This window comes from Calidris pugnax, unplaced genomic scaffold (assembly GCF_001431845.1).
Source record: "Calidris pugnax isolate Ruff unplaced genomic scaffold, ASM143184v1 scaffold178, whole genome shotgun sequence".
Classification (NCBI taxonomy): Eukaryota; Metazoa; Chordata; class Aves; order Charadriiformes; family Scolopacidae; genus Calidris; species Calidris pugnax.
The window spans coordinates 1,105,504-1,122,887 of NW_015090986.1; the positions used below are offsets into that span (position 1 = coordinate 1,105,504).

At 43.0% G+C, this 17,384-nt stretch overlaps 1 protein-coding gene and 1 long non-coding RNA gene across 2 annotated transcripts in view; one reads left to right on the forward strand and one right to left on the reverse strand.

The window, feature by feature from the left end:
* Positions 1 to 17,384, reverse strand: part of NPR3 (natriuretic peptide receptor 3) — a 47,582-nt gene that overhangs the window by 15,785 nt on the left and 14,413 nt on the right. Inside the window, exon 4 of the mRNA XM_014953929.1 lies at positions 1,956 to 2,091. Coding sequence (XP_014809415.1) covers positions 1,956 to 2,091 — 136 coding nt within the window. The remainder of the gene's footprint in view (positions 1 to 1,955; positions 2,092 to 17,384) is intronic.
* On the forward strand, positions 1,968 to 15,692 carry LOC106894915. Its single transcript, XR_001413342.1, has 3 exons — positions 1,968 to 2,126; positions 4,783 to 5,039; positions 12,380 to 15,692. It is a non-coding gene; the product is annotated as an uncharacterized LOC106894915 (long non-coding RNA).

Below are 17,384 nucleotides of genomic sequence, written 5' to 3' on the forward strand. Positions count from 1 at the left end.
AACACCAATGAATAGAAAATACTCTCCACAAAATGTGCCCTGCAGTCATACCAGGGTGTCTCTAACAACCCACGCAATAAGGAAACCTTTGATCACCTCAGCCTTATCCTTTCCTAAGCCCATGATGTTGCCTCCACCGTTGCGGCTGACAGCCGCAGGACAACCCTGCAGGAAACAGCATCCACATCCCGTTGGAATTCTGATGGGTCACCTGTTCAGAGCAGGCTGTAAAATGAGGTGCCCAGGCAATTAGATATCTAGATGTTAGCAGTTAGATTGATGTCATTAATGAAACTGGAGTTCTCATCATCAAGGCTGCAAAAGTGTAAGTGAATTATAAAGCTTCAGCCCTCCAATACAGCCTGGTGGGTGCACGCATGGACCGTACTCTGCAATGCTGCATCTGCTTCAGAGAGGGGCCCCCTTAATCAAGGGACATGATTTTCCTAGAAAGACTGGCTTGAAAGACATCAAGTTACAGGATTCTTTCAAAATCAGTTTTGTCCTTGCAAATAACGTGCAAGTACTGCCACAGGGAGGAGACGGTATACGACTTACATGGCATTTTGACCTTTCCAACTACACCCTCACAGCTCAACCTGACAGCTACATTCTCAGAATAGCTGTAACTGGGCAACCAGCAACAACAAACTGGTTTTCACAAGTGGGGAAAAAGAATTTCCCCCTCCCCAGCTGGGTTTACAAGAAAGGTGTGAGAATCAATCATGTAACCTGCATGGAACACATGGTACTTTGAGGCTTGCATGGGCACACCAGCTGGTGGCTTCTTGAAGCAGAGAAGCTGGGGTAGATAAAGTACAGCCAGACTGTGCCGGAGCGTTTGTTCATACACAGGACAGTCAAACAGTGAGGTAAATCCAGAATCCCTCTGTTAAAACAGTGTGTTTTGGGAAGCCATGTAGGTAATGGGACCCCAAGCACAATCTCCAGCTGGTGCAGGGTTCCTTATGCAACCAGCACAATTTAAAGCAATCCCCGTGTCATCTTAAGCTGCCCTGGGGACCCTTTTGTCTTGTGTTCAGGCCACAATCTGAGAAAAAAAAAGAGGTCTGGAGCTGCTGACCTCTTGCCTTCCTCTGCTATGTCCAGTCTGTTCTTGGAGCAGAGAACCTGGCCACTGAGGTTTTTCCTACACATTCAAATTAATCATTTGCTTCTTATCTAGGGGAAATGTTTCCTTCTCTTAGGCATTTCCATAGGAAATCTTGCCAATCCTACACCAAAAGACTGGAGTATTACAAGAGATGGATAAGAATATTCTAAGAGGCGACAGATGAATCCAATAATCCTCCATTTCTTTATTATGATCCCTACCTGGCAAAAGCACTTGTGTTGCTCTGCATCAGCAAGGTGATGTGCAAGTGCCAGTTGCACTGAGGAACTGCAACCCTCTGGATTAGACACAGAAAGGCTCAGTGCTGTTCAGCTGCTGCCTCTGAGACAACATACACAGCTCCTGAGGGGAGGCTGGAGGGAAATCTTTCCAGGGCCTAAAGTAGTCCCATCAAGAAACAAAAAAAAACCTAACCTGGCACCTGCTTGCTTCTATCCATTCCCAGGCTTTTAAGATTAAAAAAGTCAAATGGAAAGAATGAGGCAATTTCAGAGCTAGTAGATGCACATGAGTAAACCAACCAGCTGTAATCTTTTCAAAAAAAACACAGGAGCCTGAGAAAATTATTGGTATTTCTTTAGAACATCAGTGACGGTCATTAAATTGTTCAGAGTTTTTTGAGCTGAATATGACCTTAAGGGCTGGTGCAGAAAAAAGGCAGACTGGTGAGGTATATGAACCAGCCTTAAAGACGTACATGGTTTCATATGGCTACTTTCCTCTCATTTAAGGGTGGAATAGGCACAGGTCCTTGCTCTGCATACAACAAAGACCTGTATTTTTTTGACTCTGAAAACTGGAATTCCATATTAACTCTTACCTTCATAGGTTCTGTTCCGTGTTTGCTGAACAATTTTTTCCCCATCTTTCTTACTGAAACCAAACTTCAGGACTTCCTGTAAAGCTAGAGCATAAAGAAGAATAGCATCATGGAATCCTTCCACAAACATGTTCACCTGAAAAAAATAAAAAGAAGAAAATAAAAGCAATGGTAAGTGACACATGAAAAGCTTTTCTTCCCTATGGAATTGATTTACTAGAGGGAATCTCCAAATTAAACACAATGACTAATTTGGAGGGTTATTTTCTCAACTGCTGAAACACAAAGGAATGTCTCAAAAAAACCCGGGGGTGGGGGGAAATGGGAACTTTTGACCCATTTTTAAGAACAGTTAACCACTATCTGCTATTCTGAACATTCAAATAACACTTTAATGTTGTGTCTGAATAGCTCTGCAGATAGGGGAGAAATTTGCAGATCACAGTTCCCATGCCCAGATGCACAAATTCTGCAGCTGACCATGTGAGATTCTGTAAGGTGCTGAGCACCTTTATCCCACAGCACTGAGAACGTCCTCCTTCCTCTGCACCGAGGACTTAGCACCTCTCAGATTGGGAAGTATGTTCTGCCACGATTTTTTTTGGAGAGCACAACTGGTGGATTTGCTTGTTTAATGATTACCACTTCCATTTCTGGCCCTTGTTCAGATGAACATCTCTCCACTAGCAAATGAGCAATGGAGGAAACTACTTACCCTCTACAGTAATGCATTCTCTGGAACTGCCATGAGAACACTTTCCTGTCCTTTACAGTTTTTTCATAAGTGACATGAAATGAATGAAATGTTACCTTCTAACCCCAATATAAAAGACGACTGCTGCCAACCAGCTCTGCCTCCCACCAGTCTACATAGACAACCTACATGGGCAAGTCTTTGGTCTACATCACTGTGAGCAACAACAATAGTTAAAACCAAAGTGCTGCAGCAACATGACAGGCTTGTTCACAGGAGCCTGGTGTGCTTCAGTGATGAACCAATAATGATTTTAGGAGCTGAGTTCAGATGGAGACCCATCTGCAGAAGCAGACACACATGGCTTGAGTAGCACAGGTATTCCTCTTCTGTAAGTAGCAACTCCCATCTCAGCAGTGCAATGCACCCTGGCTTGATGCACAATAATTCAGAATTAGTTATCTTTCAGCTGCAAGAAAGATGTTCTCATTCACTCACAGCTTCATTGCAACAGAAAAGCTCCTGACATCCTAGCAACAGTGTAATCAACAATTATACTACATTATGGGTTTCTCTTATTCCCATTTCCAGTCAACAACCCACCTCTGCAAATATTCTCCTGGACAAAAACAATGTTTAGCTTATTGCCCACTTCAGCGTATCTAAATTATTTAAACTGTTGGTAAATAAAGTGCTACTCTAACTCTCACAGCTTTAGCTGGATGTTAAACATGTTAAAAGATAAAAACATATAGCCAGTTAAGTAAATAACTGCTCCATAGATAAGAAGTATTACATAGTTGATTGGCTAAGCCTAACTATCCAAGCCTCTGGTAATGTAATTACATGCAAGACATTCCTTCCCTCTTAAACTGGTTGCCAGCAGTAAGGGGAATTCTGGAATTATTTACTGATAATACAAAAGTTTACATTGCTCTGACATTTCAAATTGGAGTTTTTAGATAACTCCAACCTATGTTTCATTAAGAAAACGCACCAACAGTTTAGGGGAAGAGCTACAGAAGGTGCAGAACAGCTCAGCTCAGTCTGACAGCCAAAGACTAGCAGGCAGCTGCAGTTATTTTTACCTAAGGAGAAAGCATGAAAGAAAAGGCAAAACTCAGGCTTTTGGTGGAATAACAAGAGCTGATGGTCAGAGTGCACACTAGGACAGGCTCTGCCAGTGTGGGGGCTTAATTTTTTAGAATTGAAAAGAAAAGAAAAAACAAACCAAGAAACCACAAAGCTTGACAAGTGCTTTATGTGCCAGCGTTAGAGTCCAAGTTGCCGTGGATGATCAAACATGGGCTTTCTTGACATGACACTCATTCTCTTTGGAGAGAAATGGGGCTTTCTAGTTGCTTTACCTCCCTGCTGGCTGATTTACAGCTTGGGGCTGACGTCCGTTTCAAGGAAAGCTATTTGTCACTTCCTTTGTCCATGGCAAAGACTTCTCAGTGTAACACAGCAACCCTCAAAATCCATTTTGTCAGTTAATTTGCTTAATCTGAAATCTACCCATGCCACCAGCCTGAAAAACCTCCTGTAGACACTGCAGATTTACCACGTAAGCCCTATCAAAACTCACTTGGCAGTTTGGGAGGCTACTGCCACAGCCACTCAGCTTGACTCTTGCCCAAAAGCCCTGACATTACATGCAAAAAATCACATTAGAAAATAATCAGAAGATCACCTGTGCCACCTCTCAGTTTCTCATGCACAAAACCTTTCACCAGGGACGGTGAAACTCTTTCTGGACAGTGTTTATTTGAATTCTAGAATGGCTGACAGTCAGGATAAATCATAGTTACAAAAATCCCCATCCTTTCTTTGCTGCAGGAAAAGAGTTAAAAGTGGCTAGAAGAAGTATATGTTCCATGAATGTTTCAAAGAGGGATGACAGTAAATGTGAAGATGTCTTCACAGGTTGCTCGAAGGTCTCCATGGTAATTAATAATGTGTGGTTCAACATTAGAGAGCCCTCAGGACAAAACCAAATAGATCATAAAAGCTACTAGAGATCCACTAATCTTGTAGGTAATTAACAGTTCTTTTAGTTGAGCTCTAATAAAAAGCAGAACTTTTTGATTATAGTATTTTCCATTTGATTTATGCTGGTTCTTTTAATTACAGGTGCGAGCTGAGCTCCGAATGCTATGATCATAATTTGCACATCGGGTCTACAAAAACGTTGCTGCCCCTGACCTGTACTGCACAGCAGAGCCGTCCCTCGGTGTGTGCCATCAGCAGTGCCAGTTGCAGCAGAGAAACTGCTGGGTTTGCTAAACATCTTTGGAGGCTGCAATACAAATATGTGCAAACAGCCGTGCTGGGATACCTTCGGTACTACTTCCACATCCGACTCAAGGCACCACATAATTAAAGAGCAGGTAAGCTAACTGTGTAGCTGGAGGAGATAAGCATACATTTATGCCTTTTATTTTCCTACCTTTCTACTCTAATTAACCATCTTCCATCAGGAAAAAAAAAAAAACAACAAAAACAAAAAAAACAACCTTTCCACGGAAATCACATAAATAAATTTTACACAGTTCAAAGTTATAGTTCCCCAAGCAGCTATAGTGTGACCACACTATTCATATATACCGAGGTGTTAACAGCATACACAGCAACGCATAACGCTACCGACATGGAAGACGGCCAACCTACAGCTATGCAGGACCCATAATCTTCCATATCCTGCCCACTGACTGTTAAGTAAGCTTATTCTCTTCCACCTGGAACTGCCCAGCTCTGAATCACAGCAATTACAGCAATTCATACCACTTCAGTGCTAGGTGGGAACAATCACAATCACTTTTTCTCTACTGCTAAAGCAAACAGCTAACGTTCCCCAAACTCAGTCTCTCCCACCTACTTCCCAGTCCATCTGCAGTGATTTTCAAGTTGTCAAACTACAGTCCCAGCCAAAATCAGTCAGGACCCTGGGGGACTGCATAGGGTGTACCCACAGTTTTTGCAAAATACTTGACATGATGCTCAGGTGACCTAATGCTCACTGAAAGTCCACTGATATTTCACCCTCCTTCCAACCAGTCCACAGGCACGAAACTTTAAGCAATCAAGTAGGGAAGCTTGATCATACAGACACATGAAGCTCACCTAACCTCAGGACTATGAATACTGTAAACAAACCACCATGAATTTTAGCAATAGTGTTACACCATATGACTATAGCTTGACACAGTAAAATTATGGAAATGAAGTGCAAAGGCAGCAAAACATCTTTACAGTTTAGATAGATGGTTTTCTACTATCTCATGCACTTTCAATATATCTCAGTACAACAGTCTTTTTCTAAGCAGTTCTAATTTCACTGTCAGTTCTCTTTTTTCAATCCTCCACCAAGCTGGCCATAATTATGGTCATTCCTTTATGAGCTTTTCCAAGAAAAACCTGACGTAGCAACTTTTTTACATGCATTTCATGACACTTATCTTTGGCTGTCTTCTGCCAACTGACTCACTATCTAGCAATATATTCTTAGTTTTGGAGCAGGGGACTTTTCTCTTTTATAACATTTGCTGATGTTACACACTCCCATTGAGGACATCACCACTGCTGATGTGATTGTTACAAGTACTCCTTTATGTTCCTGGGATGCCCAGGGGCCCTCAGCAGTTCCTCCATGAGTTGCTATGCCCTTGATCTGAGCTACACAAATCCAGAACAAGGTGCTCATAATCTCTATGCAGTAGATAACATGCTGCTTTTTTTTTTTTTTTTAAGATAAAATATGATTGTTACAAACTGATTTTCTGTTAAATTTTTAGTTTGCATAAACTCAATGAGAAACTCTGCGTGGAAGTGAGATGTAGACTGAGAATGTGAAGCTGAGGGAAGAATATCCGTACATCTAAGCACTACCTGGCAAATAGCACAAATGGCAATTAGTGCATTTCAAACCAGTAATGCCATGGCCAGTTTCAGCTTTGCAGCAATTTACTAGTCTTACAGCCATAACACTATTGCATATCATCCTGCATGTCACCATCATAACGGGATTAGCACAGCTCTTACTATCTCATCGTCCAGCTCCTCAGATCCTTACATAGTTTCTTTCTTCAGAAACTCAGAGAGTTCCTAAATCTCACGTGTGGATAACAGCTACTCCCATGCATTCCTAATATCTAATCTAAATCTACCATCTTTTAGTTTAGAACTGTTATCCCTCGTCCTATCACTACAAGCCCTAAAAAAAGGTCCCTCTCCAGCTTTCCTGTAGGCCCCCTTTTGGTACTGGAAAGCTGCTATAAGGTCTCCCCAGTGCCTTCTTTTCCCCAGGCTGAACAACCCCAGTTCTCTCAGGCTATCCTCATAGCAGAGATGCTCCAGCCCTCTGGTCATCTTCATGGCCATCCTCTGGACTTGCTTCATGAGTCCCTTGTCCTTCCTGTGCTGAGGACTTCAAAGCTGGATGCAGTACTCCAGCTGGGGTCTCACCACAGCAGAGTAGGGGGGCAGAATCATCTCCCTTGACTTGGCTGGCCACCATTGTTTTGATGCAGCCCAGGATGTGGTTGGCTTTCTGGGCTGTGAGCACACATTGACAGCTCATGTTGAGCTTCTCATCAACACCCCCAAGTACTTCTCCTCAGAGCTGCTCCATTCTCTGTCCAGCCTGTATTTGTGCTTGGGACTGACTCAACCCACATGCAGGACCCTGCACTTGGCCTTGCTGAACTTCCTAAGGTTTGCATGGTCTCACCTCTCAAGCCTGTCCAGGTCCTTCTGGATGGCAACCCTTCCCTCCAGTGTGTCGACTGCACCACACAGCTTGGTGTCATTGGCAAAGTTGCTGAGGGTGCACTCGATTCCACTGTCCATGTCTCTGACTAAGAGGGTGAACTGCACCAGTCCCAGCACCAACCCCTGAGGAACACCACGTGTCACTAGCTGCTACTTGTACATCAAGCCACTGACTGCAACTCTTTGAGTGTGACCATCTAGCCAATTCCTTGTCCACCAAGTGATCCATCCTTCAAATCTGCATCTCTCCAATTTAGAGACAAGGATGTTGTGCAGGACAGAGTCACATGATTTGCACAAATCCAGGTAGATGATGTCGGCTGCTCTTCCTTTATCCACCAATGCTATAACTCCAGAAAGCCATCAAATTTGTCAGAGATAATTTGCCTTTAAGGAAGCCATGCTGCCTGTCACAAATCACCTCCTTATTTTCCATGTGCCTTAGCATAGTTTCCAAGACAATTTGCTCCATGACCTTGTCTGGCACACGGGTGAGACTGAACAGCCTCTAGTTACCCGGTCTTCCAATTTTTCCCTTTTGAAGCATGGCTTGCTTACCCTCTGACTGAAGATGGTCCCCTTCTCTGACAGATGGACCCCATCAGCCCTCAGTGGACCAGGCTTCTCAAAGCAAGTTCCAAGGCCTAAGTAACCAAACCCCTGTCTGTGGAACCAGTCCTGTAGCCTTTTGTTGATTTGCCAGATTCAACTGGCCCTTTCAAATCCCTTCCCTTTGACTGGGAGGACTGATGAAAAAACTGCCTGACCCAACCTTTTTCCACAGAGATCACATCACTGTGAAACTAGCCCAGCAACTGGAAAGGAGGATAAAGCTGTAAAACAGTTAATTGCCTAATTAATACTTAAAATACAGCCTGTTCGTTCGGTGAATCAGACTGCTTCCCTAACTGAATTGGACCTTAGTGGTTCAAAGAAACAGGAAGGGAAAGAGAAAAATAATAGAACACATGCCTCCTCCAGAGAAGGCCATTTCCTCAATATTTAATTCACAGCTGAAAAAGAACATATGGCATTATACCAAATTCTGGACAATGGAGCTGTAGCCAAGGACAGCCTCCTGCTGTAGTCACTGATATCAACTCTCTATAAATACATAAATACCTGCTAAATACATGGGACCTGCTCAAGAACACATGATGCCAGAGCTCAGGACTTGGGTTTCTAAATGACAGATAACTGTACTAACTTTAATTTGTTATTTGGGGATGGAACCAACATCTCTTCCCAGAAAACAAAAATACGCATTCCCCAATTAAGTGTCATATAACAGTGACACCTTGTGCAGAGAGAGATTTATCCAAATCATTCAAATTATTGCATCAACTTTCTCTCTCTCAGGGAGCAAGTGGAAATTCATGAGACTTTTCATATAGAGGAGCATGTGACTTTAGAATGTGAATTCTGCAAACTGAGGTTTATAATCCGCTTTCAAATTGCTGCTTAAAAATTCAGCACTGCAGTCAAACAAGACATCAGTTCCCTTTAACTTTAAGGAGGCTTTTTCCATCAAGGCTGCCTGCTTGTGTCCATCTCCTCACTGGAATTTATTGGTATGGCAGCAATGCTGAGCTCAGAGATGGAGACTTGTGCCTCCACCTAAGCACTTTGCACTAAGCAGTGTGGTGCCCCAGCATGAGGACTTTGTAGCTGAAGTGCCAGTTGAGAGAGAAGGCACAGAAAAAACAAGGAGATGATTACTTCTGGGGAGCAAACAGCAGCTACAGCCCATCAGCTGCCCTTCTCCATCACAGAAGAGCCTGCAAGCACCATTTAAGAGACAAGACGTATAGAAAGATCCCTGCTTTCTTAAACCTTCTGTTTAATTTGGACACAAAGACGCTCGGCTGCAGCCAAGTTCTTTTCCTTCAGGGTCTGACCGTGCCTTTCCCTGCCTGCACCGCTCAGCCACGCATCTGACCAGCGGGTGCAAGAGCTGATGTGCACCCTGAGCGTGCCAAACCATTGCTACCCTTGCTCCATCTAGACAAGAGGATGCTTAATCCAACAGGACTGAAATACCACCAGTGACAAACTCCCATCTGCTTTAAAGCCAGCTGTAGACCAGAAGCCAGAACTTCGTTCCACAAAACGGTCTGCTGAAATAAAAGAAATTAACAAAAAGACAATAAAAGTAAACTAACAACCAATATCTGGGATTTACTTAAAGAAGGCTGCCAGTTTCAGGGAGTTACGGGATTTTGTCAGTGAAGGTTATTTTCTTGCTAGGGAAAGAAAACTAACCACAAAGCCAGCTCCTTTGCTCTTGTATCTCATCCTCATTCTTCTTGCTCTCTTCCTTGTTTTTCTTAATACCCCACTCTTGAAAAACTGGTATATTTGCTCACTGTCATCTGGCTGGGGCAGCCACAAGTTGCTCTTTTGTTTCAATGGTGAATTGAAGCAGAAACCTATTCAATCCCAGGCTGCAGGGGAGCTGTGCTGGGACGCCAGCTAAAACATGAGAGGGCACAGCAACAATCAAGATTCAAGGGCACAGAGGAACCCTTCCACCCCACTGCCTGCAAGCACTGCTCATTCTTTGTTTGTTTATTGCTTGCAACACTCTCCTGTGACTATCTAGAAAACAGCTTTAAACCCCCAGTGCCTGCTGCCAACCGGCCAGGCAGAAATCTTTCAAGATACAGCCAAAACTTGCTCCTTCCATTAAACACATAAATGGGAATCACCAGCTCAGCAGACTTAGAGCCTTACCCGCCCTCGGCTCATGTCAAGGGGCTCTTACTGTCACTAATTTGCATGAACTTTGGACCAAACCCACAGCCTGACATCACTGGGTCTCAGACTCCCAGAGATCTCCAACAGAGTGGCCAAAGCTGAAGGGGCATGAGCCAGAAACTGCCCTGTTCCAGGAACAGGGGACACCTCTGAGACCAGATCTTCCTCCTGCAAACCTATGTGGGATTTGTTCCTGGCTCAATCCAATGGACTCACCAACCCCTTCTGCAAACTGGTACCAGCCATTTTGCCCCTCTGTGGGTTTGGTTCCTGTACTATCTTTTAATATTGGTTTCAAAGAAGGGCAATCGATGTAACTAAGGAGCAGCACTGTTTTGCACCACAAGTGAACTACCTACAAAATAATCATTACAGAGAATTTTTCCTTTATGTATGCTTTACACACACACTATTCACCTATGTTATTTAGCTCTAGAGGGCTCCAGGCCCTAGCAAGGAAAAGGACAGAATCACAGAATATGTTAATGTTAAGGTGAAATCCACCTCCCCGTGTTCATAATACATCTCTAACTCCAGATAAACGGCCAAAGGAAAGAATCTCTGCACACAGCACTGTATTATCGTTGCTTGAATACTGAAGGGATCTTCACTGTAACAGGTATAGCTGCCATTTAAAAATTAACCATTCTACTTTTTTAGTATTTCCTGCCTTCTAACAAACTACATAGTCATTCATGTGATGCATTACAAAACTACGTTCAGAAATGATACTTCTAGTCACAGTGGTGAAACACAAGAGATATTAAAGACGTTACTCTTTTCAGTTGAACACACATAGAAATTAAAACATGCCTGTTTTAAATAGTTTTCTAAGGACCCCATTGGTAGTCTGATGATAATCAGTTATACAGTTGTAATGAATGCTTACATTTTAAGTTAGCATTATGCAACCGTTGGGACATTTTAATTGCAGATAAACACCTAGTAACTAAAAAAAACCCTCCAGTCCTTTCATAAGATATTAAGTTTTAAATGTCAGCGAGCAAGTTTGTTTTTCAAGCAGGAAAATATTTCAGTTTTCAGGATGACAGAGTCACTCATCTGAAAAAATCAGTTCCACTTGCTAAAATAAGCTAACTGGTTTAAATAAATGCAGAGCGAGGACAAACAGGAAGGACATTTTTTTGTTAAATGTTTATCCTTGTACAATGTGCAATTGTTTTGGGTTCTGGATTTCTAACATTATCACCAAACCACAAAAATCATGGAAATATTTTTTTCTTTGCTAAAAAAGCTGAAGACCACATCAGTTCTCATGCAAAACTCAGAAAAAAATCACTGTATCACTGTCGAGAAAACTCACACGTTCAAACTGAATTTACCTGTGCTACACTAGCTGGTGAATAAATAGTAAGAGGGTGGGTGGATGAAATCTTCCGTGGGGTAAAAAGCCATCTGATGAAACAAGCATCTGATTTCTGCTTTGCAGCAGGTTAGCAAAGGCTACCTAGCAGAGCGTTTTCTTTAAATACAGTCTTAAGGTCTGGATAAACACGGATGATTTAGGCACAGCCAAAAGTGGTGCTTAGCTCAAAAGTATGCTCGGAGCTGGGATTAGTCATCTAAGCTCCTTATTCAGTACCAGGCAAAACTGAGGCACACAAAACAAGGATTCATAAGCACCTCACCCTTGCCAGCAGAGGATAATAAGGGAGGGATGTGACCCTGTTAGTCTCACACAGGCAGGTGAGGAACTCCCCACTGCATGGAGACACAGTCAAGTCTTTACAAAACCCCCACGGGGAGCCCGTCCCCGTGCCAAATCCCCTGCCCCTTTCATCTGAAAGACCTGGGGGCTGTGATTGCTGCACCAGCATGAGAGAAACTCGGGACCAAATCCCTGCTTTCAGGGAATCTGAACTCCACCCTTCCCCTGCCCTGTCTGCGGGGCATCCTGGGGTGCGTGGCCCCGGAGCTGAAAGCCAAGTGCTGGGGGAGAGGGGTGACCTGCCAACACTTGGGGTATTGCTGGGCTGGGAGTAAAGCATTTGCCAGAAGAGCCCACCTGAGGCTGAGGTTGCCATGACAAATGATCCTTTTATGAAATACCAGGGTAAATGGGCATACGAACTTGTAAACCTTAATGGCATGGAACTAATGCAAACCCTTAGGCTGCTATTAATCATGGCTCCATTCCACATAGTTTAAAAATTAATGACTTGTTTTTGTTATTTTCTTTCAGATATTGGATATTTGACAAAAGGTGTTCAGCTGGCTGATTAACCTTCCCTTCGCTGGCATGCCTACGAGGATCCCACTGGCGAGGGGAAAGGAGAGGTACAGCAGCTACCTTGGAAGATATTTATGTGTACCTGCCAGCAGGCAGTAATGTTCCAGCCACGCACCTGGAATGTGTCTTCTCACCTTCCAGCAGCAGCATGGTAGTTAACGCCTCAAAATTTGAGGATTTACCACCCCTCCAAAAGGCTAAAACCTCACTCTTTTAGCTTCTTCCTTCCTTACTGACTGACTGATCCCTGAGATCCTGCTTGATTTTGCTTTCTACAGCGTTTTGTAGTCTGCAGTCTGGTGGGCTAACTGGATGCATTGCATAAACATGGGTCCCATCAAATGTAAATGTCCTCCTGCCTACTGAATGTCGCCTTGTTCCCAGCCACCGAACGAAGGGTGCCCAGAGCTCCTCACCTACCCTCCTCCCATTGTCCTGCGCCCCTTTCTCATGCCCCTCTTATTCATTTGCTCCGGGACACAGACAGTCCTTGTCTTTTCAATCTGCCTTGATGTATTAGTTCTTCTTGGAATGGACTAAAGCTTTTGATTTTTGTCTCAGGCTTCTCTTCCTAATGAAAAAAATATCTACTATAGAGAGAAGGAAAGTTGGGAGTATCCTCCTGTGGGTTCTTAGGGCTCCTTGCGTGCACAAGAACACCGCTGCCTTTATTCACACAACCCATCCTCACAAGCTGACTACATTAACCCCTCCGCATTACAGGAATTGCTAAATATCCACTGAAAAAAAAAAAAAAGAAAAAAAAAAAATTCTGAGCTGGCACAGCAGTACACTGATCTTCTCTCACAGCCCAGGCAGAGCAGGCCTGAGCCCTGCTGCCCGCCTTTGGTCTGCCAATGCTCACACATCTGGGGGACTTCACTCACCCTCCTGTCCCTCTAGAGAGCTGGTCCTTCTCAGAGCTATGTTCAGGTTGCTTAACCTCCCAGCACTTGGTCTTAAGCAATGGATGTGCCAATGTAGCAAGAGATCACAGACTTGAGGCGCTAACTGATTGCCACCTATAGTCTTCTTCCAGGAAAACCTGTCACCTGAATGTCATAAAGTTAGACTTTGCCCTGCTGTCATTCGGGGTTGCTTTCACTGTATCAATAGCTCAAATGAGAACAGGAAATCTTCCCTGAACCACCTCACTGTGGGATCTGCCCCTGTGGAGGCAACACCTCATTTGCCCTGGAGCTCTCAAACAAGGAATACACATTTCTGGTCTTGAAAAATTGTCCTTCCTTTATGTCCCTAAAGAAAATAAAATGTGGCTCCTTCTCCTCAACCCTTGCCACCCTCCTAATCAAACTCTCTGAAACCGCCCAGAGAGATGGTGGAGTCTCCATCTCCGGAGACATTCAAAACCCGCCTGGACACGTTCCTGTGCAACCTGCTCTAGGTGGGCCTGCTTTGGCAGGGGGGTTGGACTAGATGATCTCCAGAGGTCCCTTCCAACCCCGTATTATTCTGTGATTAAACTGATTATGTTTAACTGATTTAAGTTTTAACCCCAAATCGTTCTGTGATTAACACTGAAGTCTCCACCCAGCCTATGTTACAGCAGCTTGAGGCTACCCTCACAGGTAGACCCTCGCCATCCAGCAAGAACACCACTCCCATGAGAAAACAGCTTCCAGCAGCCCACTCAGTACCCTGCTTCTGGCTATGGTAGCATCCTGACAGGGGACAGGCTCACCCAAACCTCCTGCTTCATGCCTTGTTGAGCTGAGGATTTTTTCCAGTTAAAAAAGAAACTTTCAACTGAGCTTTATTTTCATCAGCTACTCAGGGAACAAGACTCATAGAAGAAGGTATTAGCTGCTAGAAAGCCAGCTAGCAAAGGACATTTTTTAAGTGTCATTTTGATCAAAATGAGATATATAGTCTTTTCTTGCCTTCATTCAAACATCTTAGAGCCAAACCTGACAAACCATTTAATAACAGTATCAGAAATCCTACAAATTTACATAAAAACAGGGCCCCAATGGGACAAATTAGCTTTTGGATCCTTAGCCATACAAATGGCACGGAGAGGCATTAAAAACAAAAACAGGTTATGAACTTTGCTGGAAGACATATTTTACACACTTTATTAGTGGAAAATAAGGTGTATTTCTAGCAAGTCCTTCAAAGGGAGAGTGCCTGGCCTGTAAATGTCTGAGTGTCTGTTTAGTAAAGTGGAATGTGAATATCTGTGAAACCCAAGTAAAAACATGGGGCTTTGGAAAATATACAACATCTATATGAAGATCAACTCTAAATTTTTACATTCCCAAAGAGTCCAGATGTTACTATTTTCAGATATACCTATGGTTTCATACTATCTTCTCCATGGTTTAAGACAGCTTCAAAAATGTGCTTAGACAGGCTAGAAAAACTAAACAGAAATCCACTGGAAGAGAGAAAAATAATTCTTTCTTTCTTGTACTGTCTTTTATGACATCTGTTAATGGCAAATAACATACTATTACGCTGCAGCTTTGCCTAAGACCCCGATGTGGAAGCCACTAGTCTTTCAAATCACTGAGAAAGCATTAACTTCAGGGGAAAAAAAAAAAGTGTCTGCTGTATTCACCCAATTTAGCAGTCCAGAGTTCAACACTGCTCTTACAGAAATTGAAGAAACTCTCATTAATTCCATGGGGTGAAGGGCTGGTCGCGAAAATCCTAAATATGTTTTACTAATAGAATTCATCTTGTTAATAAGCTGGCATGTGAACCCGTTCTTTCCGGCTGCTGAAAGCAGCTTGTGGTTTGCTTTTATTCTTTCAAACACAATTAGCAAAGCACTCCAGCAGCTGAATAGACCTATTCATTTGGACAAATTATTCGTTGGCAGGGTTGGGGTTTTGTTTTTTTTTTAAAAAATCTCCCCAAAACTCTCTCCCATCCTGGTGTAGTCAGAAGAGACACAAAAGCCTGCCTGTCATTAATCTTGCCTGTCCGTGCCTGAAAAAAGGCAAGTGGGATGCACAGTGCTGAATAGATTACATTTTCAGTGTCCCTCTCAGTGACATGACTGAATTGCTCACTTCTCCCAAACCTTATCTTAGCTGGTGTACAATCCTAATTAAAAGGCTGACGTAAGGAATACACACGGGGAAGAGAGTCTGGCACGGATGTTATGGATGAGATGATAAATTTTATGAGCACAGCTACCTCCCACGTAGCTTTTGTAGTTAACTGTTGGAGCTCGAACAGTTGCTCTTACGCAGACTATTTCTCATTTCAGAAGACTGAAAATGTTAAATAAAACAGACTTGCCCTTTCTAATAGGTAGTAGTATCTCACTGATTTAATTAATCTGCGTAGCTCATTCTTTCACTGAGATAATTTTACAGGCAAATTGTGCTCCAGTTCCCTTCTCCTGCTGCTCATTTTCCTGTGAAAAGGGCTGTGGACAGGATAAAACCCACGCATCCACCTCGCAAACAATGCTGTCATGTAGTTAACACAGCAGAAATATTTGTTTAATTAGTTACATTTTCAGCTTTTAAATGAGAAGAAAAAACAAGCCATGGGTGGTCTGTAACCTCAGAAGAGCAAATATCCCAGGCTGTAAAATCATCCCAGCTCAGAATACTAGGTTGGACATAAAAAAAGCATTTATTGAATCTTAGGCCTGAGTTGGGAACAGAAGGTGCATTAAGAGCTTCCAAACTGCAGGCTACCGCCAATTCATTAAGTGTTCGGCATTATTTAATAAAAATGGCTTATGCATATACTTTAACTGAAACACTATTTATTCATAAACATTTTTAACTAGAGTATCTGTTGGGAGTTATTGACACACCAGTTCAGAGACAGTTTCAGATTTTTCCTTCAAGTAAATGCATGCAATTCCCATTGCTGTCTGCCTCACCTAGGCTACAGGTCAGCAAGCAGAGTTTTTGTAATTAAACCAAGGATTTCAATTGGTTTATAGAGACCAGGACATGTTTTTAGTGTCCTGGTAAAGCATTAACATGACAGAAATAAGAAAACTGCTATAATTTCTCTAATAGCATTAAATTGATTCTACTGCCCTTACACCTCATTGCCAAATATGAATGGACTTCCGTAAAAAATTCCTCTTTCTTTGGCTATTTTATCAGAGAAGTCAGTCTCCAGGTAGGCCTGAAATAAAACAGTCAGGCTTTCTACAGAACTACAGGATGTTTCTTGAAAAAAAAAAAAAAAATCATGACACTATTAAATGCTGAAACGAGGGCTGAGCAGATCCAATGCGTCAGCCCACAGTTCTTTGGGTTATATTAACATGACAGTAACTGCTTTCAGGCTCTGAAAGTGGTGACCAAGCAAACTAATAATATTTGCTAACGGACTCAGGCAGCTGTCGCAATGGGATGTTGCAATGGGATACTGCAGGCAGGAACATCATCATTTTTAGCCCCGTTCTGTGCAACTACTACCTACCCAACCAAATACTTCTACGATGCTTTTTCAGAACCTCTATCCCACTCTTACTTCTGATGCTGTTTAGTGAAAAGGTGCTTAAGGAAGCTGTTTCCTTCACAAGAGAGATTCCTGGAGGAATCAGAGAAATTGCCTTCTCCCAACTTCCCTGCTCACTCACAAGGTGCAGGCTCTTCTACCTTCCTCCCTGCTGCAGCGCAGCACCCATGCAGCAACAACAGCCATTTCTGACCTGGGAAGGACGTACCCACAAGTTTTTCTCTTTTCTGTCTGATTTCACAGCTGGAAATGAAGACGGCCAACAACAATCTCTGACCTGTTACTCCTCCAAGGGCCATATGTGTTCTCCATTCCCGCAATTGGACAGCTGCTGCTTTAGGACTTTGCCCTTTTTGTCTCCCTTATCTTTCCTTCTGTCATCTGCTTATTTTCCATTTTATTATATTCTCTTTTGGTTGATAATAATGCCTTTAGGAATACTGCTGGCAAGAGGCCAGGACAAAATGGCAGTGCTAACAACTTTTGTTTGAGTTAG